This window comes from Pteropus medius, unplaced genomic scaffold, assembly GCF_902729225.1.
Source record: "Pteropus medius unplaced genomic scaffold, Ma_sr-lr_union100, whole genome shotgun sequence".
In the NCBI taxonomy this organism is placed as follows: domain Eukaryota; kingdom Metazoa; phylum Chordata; class Mammalia; order Chiroptera; family Pteropodidae; genus Pteropus; species Pteropus medius.
Window position 1 is genome coordinate 10,362,657 of NW_024352783.1, and position 17,034 is coordinate 10,379,690.

At 41.9% G+C, this 17,034-nt stretch overlaps 2 protein-coding genes across 2 annotated transcripts in view; one reads left to right on the top strand and one right to left on the bottom strand.

The window, feature by feature from the left end:
• Nucleotides 1-1,981, top strand: part of TNFRSF13B (TNF receptor superfamily member 13B) — a 63,808-nt gene extending 61,827 nt beyond the window's left edge. The window contains exon 6 of the mRNA XM_039847609.1: nucleotides 521-1,981. The gene's annotated coding sequence lies outside the window, so the exon portion shown is untranslated. The remainder of the gene's footprint in view (nucleotides 1-520) is intronic.
• Nucleotides 1,327-17,034, bottom strand: part of USP22 (ubiquitin specific peptidase 22) — a 50,226-nt gene continuing 34,518 nt past the window's right edge. Inside the window, exons 7-13 of the mRNA XM_039847607.1 lie at nucleotides 16,383-16,488; nucleotides 14,612-14,770; nucleotides 8,192-8,318; nucleotides 7,240-7,331; nucleotides 6,355-6,417; nucleotides 5,496-5,645; nucleotides 1,327-4,609 (exon numbers count right to left, since the gene is read on the bottom strand). Coding sequence (XP_039703541.1) covers nucleotides 4,567-4,609; nucleotides 5,496-5,645; nucleotides 6,355-6,417; nucleotides 7,240-7,331; nucleotides 8,192-8,318; nucleotides 14,612-14,770; nucleotides 16,383-16,488 — 740 coding nt within the window. The 3' untranslated portion in view covers nucleotides 1,327-4,566. The remainder of the gene's footprint in view (nucleotides 4,610-5,495; nucleotides 5,646-6,354; nucleotides 6,418-7,239; nucleotides 7,332-8,191; nucleotides 8,319-14,611; nucleotides 14,771-16,382; nucleotides 16,489-17,034) is intronic.

A 17,034-nucleotide genomic window follows, 5' to 3' on the forward strand; every position in this document is an offset into this window, starting at 1 on the left:
GACTAACAAATCTCTGGGATGACAATATCCTAGTAGCAGCTAGCCATCAGGTGGCAGGCTGATGACACGGGGCCTTTTCCATCATGTTGGGGAGGGAGAGGGGCAGAGATTTGTCTTCTCTGGAATAAACCAATATTCTGGATATAGATTTGCCTGCCCTGCCTGTCAGTACTACCATCCACTATTGCAACATTCCATGCATCACTGCTTCTGATCAGGGAACCCAATTTACAGTAGCAAGATCATGCAGTAAGGGGCTTGTGTCTACAGAACAGCTCTTACTATATCACCTACCTCCTGGAAGCAGCTGAGCTTATAATTACTGATGTCTATTATAGCGAAAGGATGTGGTTCTTCTCTTCTGGGATAACTTTTATATTTTCAACCAGAAACCATTATATGGTGCTGACTTCCTCAAAACATACAGGTCTCGAGATCAAGGAGTGGGAGTGAGACTGGCACTTTTCAGCATTATTATACCTAGTAACTCAATCACAAATTTTTCTTATTCCTGTTCTTGAAAACTTGGGCTTTGGTGGTTTAAAGGTCTTGGACCCCAAAGGAGTAGTTTACCCCGGGGGAAACAACTCCATTTCTACTTAATTTGAAGAGACTGCAACGCATGGGGAGAGGAGAGCTAAGGCTGGAATCCAGAGGGATTCTCTGGCACCTCTCGGTATTTCTATGTAAGTAAAGGAACTTGCAACAATGGCATCCAAAAAAATAAAGAGACATTTCAGAAATGATGGTCTGGGTCAACCAGGTAAAGATCAGGTAAAGTTCTGAGGGTGAGGGAAGCGTGCAATGTGGAGTGGAAGGACGTCACAGATGTTAGGTAGTCTTGTGACCAATTACAGAATCAAGGACAGCACAAACTATGCCTACCTTCTTTTTATTGATATATGCTATTTTCTCATCATTTGAGGAGCTTGCTGCAAATGCGTATACTTATACCACATCCCAGGTCTTGTAATCAAACTCTGGCAAGGACTCCCACATTTAAAAAGGCCCCTCAGGTGACTTTTATGCACATCAAATTCTGAAAGCCCATGGCTGTCCTGAATCCATGATAGGTCACCATCCTTCCCACAAGAGGAGGAAAAGAGTGTTAAAGCAGCAGCAGGTCAAACACAGAAAACGGAAATGTAGGTTGCATGGACTTGCCAACACCCAAGGCAGTCAGGTTGGCACAAAACAATAGCTCTGGCCGCTGAACTCGGCAGGGTTTCCATCTTGGTAATGCCTGCCCTGGCAGGTATCCACAGCCTGAGGCCTCACATGCCTTGCCCCTCTTTGGCTGCTGTTAGAAAGGGGAGAGACGGCCAATTTTCAGAATAAAATGTAGCTTTATTATGACATAGGAAAGACTACAAGCCATTAAGTGAGGGAGAAGAGTCAAAACAGTTCCTCAAAACAATAGGTAAAAGAGAGGTGTAAACATCTTGGTAATTAAATCCACAGCACTATCATTGGAATCTTTTTCTTACAATTTTTGTTTTCAGTTATAGTAAATCCAACAGTCACTTCAATGGTCAAAAAACGGCAACTTTACACAATGAAAGCATACACACACCAAGCCAAACACAAATGCTCAGGTATATATAGTATACGGGGCTGCTGCAGAAGGTAAATCCTGGGAAGGTAAACCCGACAGGAGAGGGGCTGTGTGGGCCAGAGGAAGGCCTGGACACACAACCCTTAGGCTGCTTCCTCAGCCCTGGCCCTGACCCCCCTCTCTCTCAGAACTCTAACACTGCTCAGAACTTGCTTCAGATGCCTGAAGAGGGAAAGGTCAGTTTCACTGTGAAGCACTTAAGTGACAGCCAACATCTCAGGTTATTTTAAATATACTGGTGAAAGTGAAAAAGGTCACCCAACGATTCCTTAGTGGTTAGACACACTAGGTAATGATCTTAACATCAAAACTGGGCTGGTTGTTAGGAAACAAGAAAACCATTTTCCTGAATTTTACAGGTGGATTCAGAGCTTAAAAAAAATCCCAACCCCATTATGTAATATTTTGTTCCTAACAAGGTAAATTCAAATGAGCACATCAACCACAGGACCTACTGCTGGCAGTACAAGGGGAGGACAAACACCATAGTAGCAGTACCACCTCCATCCCAGTTCTTCTAGTTGGAGGGGCATTTCTCAGCAGCAGAGATAGAGAGGTTAATACTTAGAACACCAATGCCAAAGGGAATAAAGAGAACTAATTTGAATACAAATGTTTAAAATAATGTCTGCAAAAGATAAATGTGGCCCCACTGTCTCTCCAAGTCCTCCGGTTCTCAGAGAAAACTGACCCCCTAAACATGAGCAGATACAGAAAATACAGGAAAGTGTTAGGGGAGGGTCAGATTTGGGAAGCAGGTTGGGCAGACCACAGGTTATCTGCTTTGTCCCCACTTTGCATTTTGGACACTCCAGTAAAGGAAAGAGGCCACAAGGTGGCAAACCACAGGAAGAGACTTCAAGGCTAAGAACTCTGTAGGCCCACACTTCAGTTCATTCCCTTTTCCATTAGATTTGTTCCTTATTAAAAGACACACCTCTCCCCCAAAGAATCTTCATAGCAGACACACGCGAACTCGGAAACATGGCGCCATTTCTTAAAATCTGCACCCATCCATATTTCTCTGATAATGCTTGCTATTTTAAAATATGCTTTAAAACCTGTGTTCCTAAATACAGAGATATAACTGAGAATGAACTGAGAGTACTTGAAAAACTACCATTAAGCTGTACATCTGAAACTAATATAATATTGAATGTCGACTGTAATTAAAAAAATTTAAAAAAGATCACTAGGGATTTTTCCATATGATTCTGCAGTATGATTGTTTTGCATATTCTAGCATTTTCCATATTAAGTAATAACTACCTGGTATGATTCCCCCTACCCTCCGCCCCCTGCCAACTTAACTAGCTAATGAGCTAGAACTGGTCCACTGCCTGCTTTTGTATGGCCAGTCAGCAAATAGTTTACACATTTTTAAACAGTGAAAAAAAATTTGACATGTGAAAATTATATGAATTCAAATTTCAGTGTCCATAAATACAGTTTTATTGGAACACAACTAGGCTCATTTGTTTACATATTATCTATGGCAAGAGACCATATGGCCCACAAAGCCTAAAATATTTACCATTTGGCTCTTTATGAAAAAAGTTTGCTGATCCTGAAAAAGATGATTCTACTCTTCTCCAGGAATGACTATTCCACAGATCAGATGCAGACTGGATTCCCAGGTTGTTTCACAAACTCTATTAAATCAACTTTTCCTCTCCTATGTCTCTCAGTTTTAATTTCTCAGAAATGCACGAACAATCTAAGTCTGGGTTTGGATACACAGACGCATGCAAGATACCTTACAAAGAACAATACATATTGTTTCAGCTCATTAAGCTCTTCCCATAAGCTCAATCACAAAGTTATCTTTTCCTGCTACAATTTAAACTAAACTGAATGTAAAACAGAGGCACTCAGCAATGTAATGCAGTCTCCACTGGATGCTACTCCAGCTTCAAACGGACACACCACCCACCAAGCAGTAATAGGGACAGCTGGCGTGGGACAGGCAGCCAAGAAAATATGAGGAAGGAAAACAATGAAATCACTGAAAAATGCTTCATCTACTCAAAAGATTAATATGTTAGAGGCAGTTATTAGCTATAGCCCAATTCTCCTCTGCTGCATATTCTAGCTTTAACCAGACATAAATGCTTCTGGAGTAGGGGTGGACAACAAAACAGCACCAAAAACAAGATTAACTCTCAAGAGTAAAAGAAAAACTACCTAAATTTCAGTATAAACTCACGTTACTATCATTACATTTATGAAATTCACCATTGTGGGAAAAGAGAAGATAAGAAAATGCCTATTTCTAGAAACTGAGAGAGAACACCCAGGCTGATGCTTCCACATGCAGTGTGATGCTACATTACCTGCAGAAATGACATGCTTGGAAACCTCAGTTAATGTCTTCAGTTCCACAGGCTCTGGGGGTGGGGGCTGACAAAACAGAAGCTAAGAATTTCATACTATACATAGTTAATACTAAAACTCACAAAGACAAAGATACTTGCAATGTCCCCTGTCCTTGCACAATATTTTTGTCTTCTCTACTGCTTTAATGGACCCATAATTTTAAAATGGACTGGTGCCTTTTTAATTCTGCACTGTCATGCGGTGGAAGTGAAGCACCAGAGCAAGGCTACTCCACAGTGTGGGGGTGCCCCTCACTCACACGCTGAAGAGCAAAGAAGATACACTAGTGATACACATGCTCTGCCCCTTCCCATGCAGAACACATCCTTCATTACATGTTTTTTTCTGTTGTGCAGTTCCTGGTGTTTCCTCCCACCACAGTGCTTGTCCATTCAAACCCCACAATCCTGGGCAATAACTGCTGCTGCCTCCTCCAGGTCCAGGTTGCACAGGAATCTGATGCTCTCGGGGGCACTTCTGTGAGTGGTAGTATCATGATGTTGGGGAGCTCGGGGATCATTTTATGAGGCCTGCCAACTCTTGGCCTTCATTTTTCTGACCAGATGAGGATAAGATTACTCATATTCCAGGAACTGTTTGTGATAGAACAGTAGGTATCTGAGGAGGCAAAGAGAGAAGTATGCTTATGTCTTAATTCATGAGCAGTTATGGCAAAACTAACCCTCCCCAACCAGAACCCTGGAACTGTGACCTCAGCTCTCTCCAGCAGTCTGATTTCTTGGATCTTAGATCCCCAGGAGGGTCCTTGGCTAGGCAGTGGCAGTGCTCCCACGTAATGCCCCTGGAGTCTGTCCTTCCACCTGTCCACCAAGAAGTTATGAGGCCTGTCCTTCCACCTGTCCACCAAGAAGTCATGAGACCTGTCAGTCTTGCTTCCCACACAGCTCCTGAACCCAGCCTGTCCTGTCCAGAACTGCCAGTGCTGCTGTATAAGAGCAACTTTTGGTAAGACTCCTCTAACAGATTCAGTCTAACCCCCTCCTCTGCTCTGGCCTCCTCATTGCCACAAGGCTGTCCTCTCCAATACAAACTCTTCCACACAGGCTCTCTCCCAAGGGGGTTTCCCCACAGCTCAGAATATATAGTCCAGATGCGCCTTGCAGAGTCATGGCAGCTCATGCCTAGGGCTAGGATCCTACTGATAGTCTGAAGACTAAGGATTTAGCAAAGGCTAAAGGTGGAAGATGATGTGCCAGGAAAAAAATGAGAAAGAGAGGAGCTGCTAAAGAACTCATGTGTCAGCTCATACCACAACTAAAATAAATGACCACCACCATGTTCTCTGTGTTAAGGCATTAATCAAGAGTGCCCTGCTCAGAGATACTGTCTCCTATCTGGTGACCAATCAAGGCTGGCATTCTGTCCAGAGTAAGCCTTGTTACTTCAGCCACTGAAGGTGAATCTCCTAGAATGGTACCAAAGGCAGACGTGGCTTTGGATTTGGAGGTACACATGGGGAAACAAGCGGCCACCCCTGACGTACCCCTCACTGTCCAGCACATCTTCAATGCTGGCCTTGGTGATGATGGCATCATCGCATTTGAACCACTGGTCCTTGTGCTGCCGGATAAAGCTGGTGTAGTGGCCACTCTCCAGGGTCCCTTGGTGGTTAACGACTGCAAACAAGGAGTATCTGATTTGGGAGAAAAAGAGTGGGGAGAGACTGAGTAGATAACTCAATTTTATCACCATCAGAAACCAGACAGTCCAAGCAGTTAGAGGCCTGCATGGTGATGGGTAGCCTGCTGACCCCAAATAGTAATACCCTAGGAATCAAAGGCGGTGAACAGACAGCACAGAGGGTGGCCCCTACTCAGCTCTTGAACTTCACTAGAATCACATTTAGTGGAAGTGATGGGAGCAACTGGTATTGGGAGTTACTATAACCACTCTCTCCTTTCATCCTGTCACACCAATGGTACAAAGAAAGATGATGAAGGAAAGATCAGAGGCCAAATTACAATGCAAAGGCAAAGATCAAGGGGTCCAGAATTCAGACACTGAGCTTTCATTCTAGGACTGCGGTGGCCAAATTGACCCTCACTCATGTACAAAGGCCAGGAGAAAGGGGTCAGGCTCCTACAAGAGAAGGGTTTGTGATAAAGGTGTGAGAAGTACTTTCCTAATAGAGGGCTTAAGTACTGTCAACATTAATTAGTGGGCAGCAAGACAGAAAGCAGGCCAGTGGCCAAAAAAAATGAACTCTGCCACTGCTGCTCATAAATGCAGTCGTCTCCCTAGGAAAAGCTGGTGGGGCCCTCCCTGCCAAATCCTATTGGAAGTCCCAGGTTTCCCACTCACACCTGGAGATGCCCAGGGCACACCCACAGGGCACTACTTACTTGTTATCATTATTGAGACTATCCGCTGGCTGCTGGTACTGTCCATTCATTCTGCTCTCTTTGCTGTAACAAACACAGCAAAACTTAGCATCATTTAAAATAATTAACCTAAGAGACACATGGCTCAGATGATACCAACGGTATTATTGGGGGCCTACTCTGCCAGATAATGTGCTGGATCCATTTTATGTATGCTTTCCAGTTCTTCCAACAATTCTCCTTTTTAGGCAGAGATTATCCCCATGTAAAGGTAAGGAAACTGAGGCCCAGGCTGGCGAAGTGAACTGCTGAGAGCACTCCTTTTTTGCAAGGAGTGGAGCCAGCCCTGTTCTACCTGGTACACCTCCTGGCAAGGAGTGGAATCTTCCCTAGACCGTTCCAAGGAAATGCAGACCTGCCAACATCTTCGTGCTTTAAGCCACTAAGTTTGTGGTAATTTGTTACAGTGTCCCTAGGAAACTAATATGTGTCCAATATATTAGTGTCATGGTTTTGGGGAGGGTAAATTTTTATGTGGTCTATGATATCGAGATTTGAAAACAAGAGTCATGAAATGTACAATTGAAAAATTGTTTATCTGTATTTCAAAATCAGTTCCATCAGTTAAAATGCTGTCTTCTCACTGTGATCCTTGATATATTTCCTTGTCTGAAAGTTGAAAAAGAGTTGCTTGAGAAAACCCAAATGTGAAACAAGACTTCTGAAGGAAAACAGCTCATTAAACTAAAATGTGTTTTGAGTTAAGATCAGGATAATAATTTGGTTTTAGCTGGTGCAGTTATATCCATGTCTATAACTGCCTCATCAGGGAGTTGGTGCCAACTGCTGACCAAACAGAGCCACACCCTTTTGAAGACAGACACAACTGAACAAACCCTTTCATACCTGGATGCCATGAAGGGGGTCATGTCTAGTTCCAGGGGGAAGGACACATATGTGGTAATCTTCCGCCTCAGTTTGGCCGAGTGTTCAAATCGCTACAGAAATGAGAATGAGAGGGAAGAGGAATGAAGCTGTAACTGGCTTTCTCTGATGGTGCTTCTCTGTGCACTCCCCAAAATATGCTTTTCATCAATTTTCTTATTCTCTTTTGGCCATTGCTGGAGCTTATTGATTCGATAACGCAGTACTGATCCATATAAATCTAATTTATGGGGTTCAAGTAAAATCTTAAAATGATGTGATTGTTCAAAGTGATAAACATCTTACAACAGACCCAGCAAAGTGCAAGATAGTAGAGAACAGGATGAATATCTGTCACCTCTGGAAGCAAAACTAAACATAATGCTCACTTCACCTGGTAAAAGACATTCTTTGACTGCATCATGGGAGACCAAATCCAGTAAGCAAGCTAGAAGTGGTTTGGGTTTTTAAAAATTTTTAAAGGGTCATAAAATAAAATGAATAATATGAAGCTGAGGTCATATGGCTATGAAACCTAAAATATTTACCAACTGACCCTTTACAAAGAGCTTGCTGACCACTGGACTAAATCATAATGCTAAGAGTTTTTGTTTGTTTTTAAGTAAAATAAAAACTTGGAGGATGGAAGAATTTAGGTAGGAGCAGTAAAACCTTAACAATCCCCAACTCTGGACGAGCAACTCACATCCTATTTTCATTATGCAGTAATTACTTTTTGTTCCCAAGAGACGTCTCTCCTCAACAGAAGATAGGGAAAGAGTTACAAGTTATTAAACCCTTGTTTCTTTAGAGCATCTTACCGAGTCACTGCAATTATAAAATGTACTCTAAACACCAAACCAACAGGCTCTAAGTTGTTCTGGGGACTAAAAATAAGAGTCTGCCTCTAGAATTTGTTTTCTGGGAAACTTACTTTGAGATGAAAACAGGCTACAATGGGCAGTTTCTTCATGGTGAGCTGTTTAGTAGACTCCTGGTAGCTATGGCAACCACTACATTTGATCTTGGCACTGCTTCCTAAGTGCTCTGGTCTGGTAAATCTACAAGGTATTTAAAACATATATATTTTTAAGAAAAAAGATGAGAGAGATAAAAGGAAAAATAGTTATTTTATCACTTTTACTGGATTAATTTACTAAAAACATACATACAGTTAGGGGTATTTATAATTTCACAAAGAAAAAAATTAAAACTATTGCTTCCTTTACCTTTTCTCATCACTTAAAAAAACACTTAAATTTTTTTAAAAATGAAAAGTTTGGTGAAATATTAATAATTTTCTAATTACCCCAGCAATCGAATTTGTCCCAGAAAAACAAAAACTTGGGCTCACACAAAAACTGTGCACAAATGTTTTCGGCAGGTTTATTTTTAATAGCTAAAAAAAAAAAACAAAAACAAAATAAAACAAACTGGAAGCAACGCAGATGTCCTTCAATGGGTGAATAGTTAAACAAACTGTGGTACATGACACCATGGAATACTAGTCCGCAATAAAAAGGAACAAACTTGATACACACAACCTGGATGAATCACCAGCAAATTATGATGGCTGAAAAAAGCCAATCCCTAAAGGTTACATGTTGTATAAGTCTATCTACAGAACATTCTTAAAACGTGGAATTTACAGAAATGAAGAACAGATTTGCAGCTGCCAGGGGTGAAGGAGACAGTAGTGGTGGGAGGGCAAGGTGGTGTGGCTATGAGGGCTCCTGCGTGATGAAAGTGCCTTGTATCTTGTCTGCTTTGATTTCAATATCCTGGTTGTACTAGGATATTATACTGGGAAGCTACAATTATCTCAAAAAGCTTAATAAAATGAGACTTTGGGGTAAATAGTAACTTTCTAATGATAAAGATATATCTTGAAATAGAAAGGTTGCACTAGATAAGTCTGCAAGCATTTCTGGCACAGGTGGCAGTTATGAAAGATAAAAACCCATGAAATAAATGTTCCGATAGTTTACACCAAATTTTTAAAGTTTAAAGCTGAAAAACGAAAAGAAAACTTGACCTTTTCTCACCGAGTCTGGAGATCTTTCTTTGTTCTTTGGAAATTCTGCCATCTTAGCTTGGGCCGGACGAGGCCCCTGAGCAAAGTGAGCCCTGCCTGCCCAAAAGATGCCAGGAAGCGAAGTGCAAGAACAGGTAAATCTCATGGAGGAGGAAGGATAGAGCAAGGCATCTAAGCATGTTCACTGTTACCTGCAAGAACTAGCCCACACATGCAGTCAGCAAGGTCTGGAGTACAGGGAATTCTGTGGACATATGACCTTGTCTTTTCAACACAAAAAGGGCAAAGAAAGAAGCGGGGAGGGGAGCTGAAGCCTGGATTTGAAAGGGACTTATGAGACCAATTAACCAAATGTAATGTGTGTACCTAGTCTGGATCCTGATTTGAACAAACTGTAAAAAATAGTTTAAAAACCAATCAGAGTAGTTTGAACACTGACTGGATGCCTGATAGCAGGAGAGAGAAATGTACCCATGTTAACAGTGAAGACTTTCAATGTACACCAGAGTTGCCACAACATTACTCCATCATCCAATTTTCCAACTTAAAACACAGTCTGCCCCACCCCAACCACACTGCTCGGGAACAACCACTGGCCACAACTGCATCTCTAATGTCTCAGTAAGCTTCCATAGTCAGTAGCAGTGACAATAGGAACAAGTACTCATGTAAGTGTCATTATCTGGCAGAGAGAACTATGCACAATTTTAGAATTGGAAGTCCAATGCCAAGCACAGCTAAAACTATGTAGAGGACTCTGCAGTCCCTCAAGCATTCAGAGCTCTAGGCAGGTGACAGATGGGTGGAAGCAAGTGCTTGAGGCAACAAACTTCCCAAGCCCTACACCTGGCTGCGAAGATGCTGTCACCAAACCTGCTTTCAGTACCCGCAAAAAAGTGCCAAACAAGTCCCACAATGTTAGACATAAAGACAATCTGGCTTCAAATTCAGTTATACAAAAATTATGAAAGGAAAAGGGAACCCAATTCACATGCCTTTTCAAGTATCTAGCCATTCCTCCCCTCCTCCATTTGGGGAATTTCCAAATCTAGGTAGGATCAAGGCCTATCTTCTACCATAAAAGTTGACCACAAAAGCCAGTATTTGCTCTTCCCAGCCCCCAACAATGAGGGCACTAACTGAGGCATGACCAACTACATGCTCCTCATGGGGACTTTGTACCTAGAACAATTATTCTCAAGACGCAGATGTGGGAAGACTTGTCATTTCAGGAGCAGCACCCTAACCTCACCAGGGCAGCCAGGCAGCAGTGGGCTATATATTTCTGGATATTGGTCCCAAGGCTCCTATGGTTACCATCTGTTTGCTGAGCTGGGTTCTTAGCCTTCCCTTGGCTTCTGTGAACTACCTAATGACCTTACTTGCTTAAGTTCACCAGAGTCAGTGTCTGCCATTTGCAACCTTGCAAGAATTCTGATGGGGTAAAGGCAGGTAAACATTTACCAGATGCCTGTCAGCATGCTAGTGCTGTGGGGGACAAAAATCATCCTGAGGTAGTCTCCTCCCCTAAAGGGGCTGCATTTCAATCCCAATTGAGAAAAAATACAACATGCAAATATAAAAGTTGAAATAGCAATAAGGCAACAAAGAACAAAGAGTGCACCACAAGGCTGATACAAAAAGGACCATGGAAAACCTACAGAAGCAACTGGCTTCGAAGAGTTTTGCCCTGTTACAAGGAGAGCATTCATGTCCTGCTGAGTCTGCCTCTTCCACGAAGGGTTCAAGGAGCAGTGTGAGCACTCATGCAGATGGTGACAGCCACCCAGCTACCCTTAAAGTTCTCATCCTCATGAGACACTTGAAAACCCGGAGAGAGAAAAAAATCACGTGAACCTTAAGTTCCTTTTAACAGCTTTGTGATCTACTCTAAATATAACTTGAAAAAGGACCCTTTGCTGTTTAGTGTCCCTTGTTGCCTGTTTTGTGGGCAAAATTTCAATTTTATTAAAATTGACTGTGAAATTTAATTTCATTATAAATACTGTCTTGAAAAAATTTCGTTTTGCTTTTGATTATTTATATGCTTGCTTTCCAAATTAAAAATTTGATACCTCATTTACAACGGACTCTAACAGTATAACAAAGTTAATTTACTTTAAAATTCTAAACATGTACCTTTGGGCCTGTTGACTAATGCAGCAAGGTAAAAACCAGGAAGCTTGTCCTTCCACCCAAAAAGAACTTATCTGCAGTGATCCTGAATTAATGCAAGTAAAAAATAAAAGGTTGTAAAACACTAAACTCGAAATAAAATTTAGGGAGAGAGAAGTCAAAGTGGCGTAGATGATCTTTGTTCAGCTGCTCTTAAGACATCAAAAGTTGTGATGGAAACATGGAGCAAACAGCAAGCAGAGTCACTTGAGGTCTAGATGAACAAGCTTTACAATTAAGGAGAGAAATAAGAAATCACCCTGCAATGGTTGGAGGTAGGAGTGGGCAGGGATGTGAAGCTGCTCAGTCCCTAGTGGCTGAGTGGAACAAAGGCTGAGGCAGCAGCAGCTGGCAGCTGCAGATGCCTCTTAAAGGGGCCATGTCCGCGACTGGACTTTTGCGGTGATGGACTCACTCATTCTGAGCACCAGCGCCGGGTCATCTGCTCCAGGGACACCATGGACTTACAGTGAGATGATGAGTTGTTGGGCCAGAGGTGAGGCATTCTCCCAGGCAGATGTGCTGGCGGTACCCATTGTTTCTCTGTAGAGCCCTCCCCCCTTGCAACTGTGTAGACACAGCCATATCTGAGACATCAAATAGGATAACAGAGGTCGCTCTTCCCAGAAGATTCCCTGAAACTCTGCCTTCCACAACTTCCAACCCCATCCAAGCCACATCCAGGTGTATCCCCAGCGAGTCAGGAGCTCCTTGCTGAGCCGCTTCAAGACTTACATTGGTAGCAGCTGACCTTGGTTTCTGGCATGGTTTCTTGAAGCAACTATAAGTAGAGCATCTGTGGATTGCTTGCTGAATCTTAAAGGTGGCCCTAGAGGGACACACAGGCTGGGGCTAAACTGGGCCTGCTGCTAAACCCTTCTCAGGACTGTGCCACTAGATACCTACTACACAGAGCCATGCTAATAAGACTGGGAGACTCAGAAGCTTTGCTTAGTACATAGAAACAGACACAGAAAGGCAGCCAAAATGGGAAGACAAAGAAGTAGAAACCACATGAGCGAACAGAACAGAGATCCAGGAATAATGGAGTCAACCAATCTAACAGATGCAGAGTTCAAAACACTGGTTATAAAGATGCTTAATGAAATTAAAGATGCTTAATGAACTCAGTGAGAACTCTAACAAAAAGAAAAACATCAAAATGGAAATTATAAAAGGGAACCAGTCAGAAATGAAGAACACATTATCTGAGTTCAAGAGTATATTAGAGTAAATTAACAGAGTGAATGAAGAAGAGGAATGAACCATCAATATAGAGGATGGAAAAGCCAAGGTCACCCAATAAACATAGCAAGAAAAAAGAAGCCAAGAACATAATTATTTAAGGAGTCTTTGGGACAAAATTAAGTGTAAAAACATCCATGTAATAGGGGTACCTGAAGGAGGAGAGGGAGAAAAAGAAGTAGAAAAGCTATGTGAAGAAATAATGATGGAAAACTTCCCTAACCTGGCGAGGGAAATAGACATACAACCCTAGGAAGTTCAGAGAGTCCCAAAAAAGAGGAATCCAAAGATGCCCACACCAAGACAACAACATAATTAAAACGCCAAAGGTTAACTAAAGAGAGAATCTTAAAAGCAGCAAAGAAAAGCAGTTAGCTACCTACAAAGGAGCATCCATAAGATTGGCAGCTGATTTCTCAAAAGGAATTTTGCAGGACAGAAGGGCTTGGCACAAAATACTTAAAGTGATAAAAACACAGGAACTACAACCAAGAATACTTTACCCAGCAAAGCTATCATTTAGAGTCGAAGGACAGATAAAGAGCTTCCCAGACAAAAATAAGCTAAAGGAATTCATCAGCACCAAGCCACTATTACAGAAAATGTTGGAGGAACTTCTTTAAGAAGAAAAAACATGTATCAAAATCATGAATAAAAAATGATAATACATATCTATCAATGACTACCTGAAATGGAAAAGAATTAAGTGCTCTAACCAAAGGGTAGACTGGCTAAATGGATGAGAAAACAAGACCCCTACACATGCTGCCTACCAGAGACTTACTTCAGAGTAAAAGACACACAGATTAAAAGGAGGGGATGGAAAAATATATTGCCTTGATGGACCTAGAGAGTATTGTGCTAAATGAAGTCAATCAGATAGAGAAAGACAAATATCATGTGATTTCACATACACGCAGAATCTAAAGAACAAAATAAACAATGGAAACAACCAAATGGAAAAAAATTGATAAATACAGAGAATATTTTGAGGGTTACTAAACAGGAGGGAGGATGAGGAGATGGCGAAAAAAGGCGAAGGGATTAAGAAATATAAATAGATAGATACAAAAGAGTCATGGAGATGTAAAGCGTAGCATAAAGAAAAAAGACAACAATGGTGTAATAAATATGTAAGGGGGAAGAGGAAACTAGGTTTAGTGGGGTGTTCACTTGAGCTCCAATCACTATGCTATATAACTGAAACAAATATATTATTGTATGTCAACTATAATTGAAAGAAAAACTCATTAGAATTGTACAATGTAAATATGAACAACTAATTGTCTATTACATTTCAATAAAGCTGGGGGAAGGATTTCTGGCCTTGCTACAATTGCAATAACTCTTTAAATATATTTTATAGCATCTACATTCTAAATTTTATCATTTGTCTAAATCAATGATGTAGTAAATAGATCTAAACACGTGTAAGTGCAGACGGGACATCATAAACAAGTTTTCATCTTCTGCAGAAACGCTATGCGCCTTAGCAGGAGGGGCCTGCTATTTTAATGCAATCTTTGGTGGAGATTATTAGTCACAAAAGGTGAGGGAGCTTCAACTTTCTCTTTATTTACATGGGGGAATAGTAGCTGTGATACAGACATGCTACAATGTGAAGGTAGGTGGACAGAATATCTAGTCATCTTGCAAAAACGTGACAAACTAATATGAGCCATTGGACACCAACTGTAGCCATCTGTAGGCTGTCAAATCTTTTCTCATGTTCTACACTGGACATATAAAAAAAAAACTCTTGGGACTCTGGGTGGCCCTGAATTTATTAGGGCTTTACTCTGATCAACTACTACTCTGAACAGCCTCAAGGCAAGGAGAGACAACTGCCTGCAAGGAAAGACCTTTATTTTTCTACAAAAATGCTGACAGGTTTCTCACCTTCTCAAGCAGTCTGTAAGTGTAGTGGTTCCTGATACGTGGCTTTCCCCATTCACCACGCTGCCCTCACTCCCTGGGCTCAGGGGCCAGAATGGTGTGGAAGAGCCAGGCAGATCTAAACTGATGTCCCAAAAGGGGTCTATTGTGGTGGAGACTCCACTAGAAGGAAAAGGAGATAAAAACACACATGAGAATTAACATTCACATACAGCTTCAGAGGTACCATCTCACAGAATGTATCTCAATGTTTCACAAAATGTATCTCAATGTTTCACAGCTTTTATCCAAATGATATCCTAGGTCAGAAAAAGGTGTGCTGACATCCAATCCATCCTGGGTTCTCAAGGCCCTAGGGATGGACAGCATGTTTAAACCACTTAAGGCAAAGGCTGTTCCTAAAGCAATAGCTTCCAAACCCGGAAGATCAGTACAGTCATCTCAAGATTTTTTTTCTGGTCCCTACAACTGGAGGTTCTGAATTGATAGTCTACCTCAGCAGCATCTGGGAACTGCTGAGCCCAGGTAATAACTTAGACCTCCAAGAACATTTTACATACAGAGTGTGCACTGACTAGGCACAGCATCCCGAGCTGAACACTAGCATTTAAGATTGTATCTAGTGAAGCCAGTTCCTTCCTAGAGATTTTAAAATATACAAACAGGAGATTCACAGACTGGGAAATTTTCTACAGAAATTTAAACAGGATGCTAATCTGAGACAATTACCTGCTGATGGAGTTCAGAAGTATAGGGCCAACAAGGCAGTTATTTAAAGCTGTGAGTGTGGATGAACTGTTTAGAGTGATGGCCCACGATGATATGTGGCACTTAACAGAAAACTGCATTTATAACACTTATAGGCAAAACTGACTCTTTCCAATATCTGGTCTACCCAGTACAAACTGCAAGCAGCAATCCATTAGAGGTTCTGAAATTTTAGTGGATCATGCCCAGGGTTTTTGAAAAGTTGAAATGAAATAAAAAACATGGGAGCATACTGAGGGTGAATAAAAGGGTTCTTCTAACTTTACCATTAATATACTTTCCTCCGAGAAATGAAAGTTTTGAGCTTTTAGCACAGAACCGAGACCTGTAAAGAATTGAGGGACACTACATTGGAAAAAATGGAAAAGGAGGCCATGAAATAATCCAAACTGACACTTTAGAGCATGTATGTCAAGTATCTGCCCTAGGTGGCCTAGTCCTTAAAGAGCTGGGGGCTCTTTATTTGGCTTCCGGTGTCAGGGGCTCTTTATTTGGCTTCCGGTTTCAGGGGCTCTAAGGAAAACAGAGACATGTAGGGTATCATACTGTTGGGTGTGGACAGCAGCAGATGGCCTCTACACAAAGCCTCGCAACCCTAGTGGGGACACTGACCAGGCGACCTGCTAATTTCTCGTCTTTTCAATTGCAGTTATTTTATCCCTACACATGCCAATAGCTGTTTAAGTAAAACTTCTCCTGCTTCTCAACTGGTCGTGCTGTAGATGTTCCACTGTAAGCAGGTCATGTAACAACCTACTGACACATCGTGAAGAAGGCGCAACTGGGGTGGCATCAACTAAACATTATGCTCTAAGAATCTAAAAACTTTAAGAACTTCTCAGAACACAATGGTCTGCAGATTAAAAAAGTACCATGATGTCAATAAGCAGCACCCACTGAAACCACTCTTACAGAACCTGGGGCCACATTATGGCCTTGCTAATGTGGCCTAGACCGCGTCTGGAGTTCCAGAACACTCGGTGTCCTGTGGAAAGCCTCCACTTACTGGCAGACTTGGCAAGTGACATCTGATTGCAGCCCGCCTGTGAAGATCTGGTCTATGATGCAATTGCAGTGGTTGGGGTTGTTGGCCTTCTTCCCATTATCATCGCCTGGGGAAAAGATCGAAGCTCTGTGATTCATATCTTTACCACCTACACCCCTCCCCTCAAAGTCAGCAAGTTTCTAAGAGCCACAGACCCCAAGGGATGAGGCCACTCACTCACAGAGGCATGATGAAGCCAGAGGGGTCAATACTCTCAAAAGGGCACATGAAGACACGTATCATTCAAAAGACAGACTTGGTGGGGAAAGTGGAGACGACCCACCCAGTTTGTTTTACTTTCAATTTTCTTCTTCACTCCCTAAGAAAATAGGCTTAGCTTCTACTTTGGCACCAAAATATATCAAACGCCCAGTAAGTGGGAAAAGGTATTGATTCTTTTTCCATTTACAGAATGACTGAAAAAATATTTTCTAGTGAGGTGGCCTGATATATTATGGGTCAAATACCCCTAGGAAAGCCTCTACGTGCATTCCCTGGACTAGAAGTGTCCTTCAGAGAGGGTCCCTGTAGTACTCCCACTTAGTCCATTTGTCTCATCAGTTCCCACATTCTGGAACTTCAGGAACAGCTCTTTTTTCCAGTCAGTTGTATC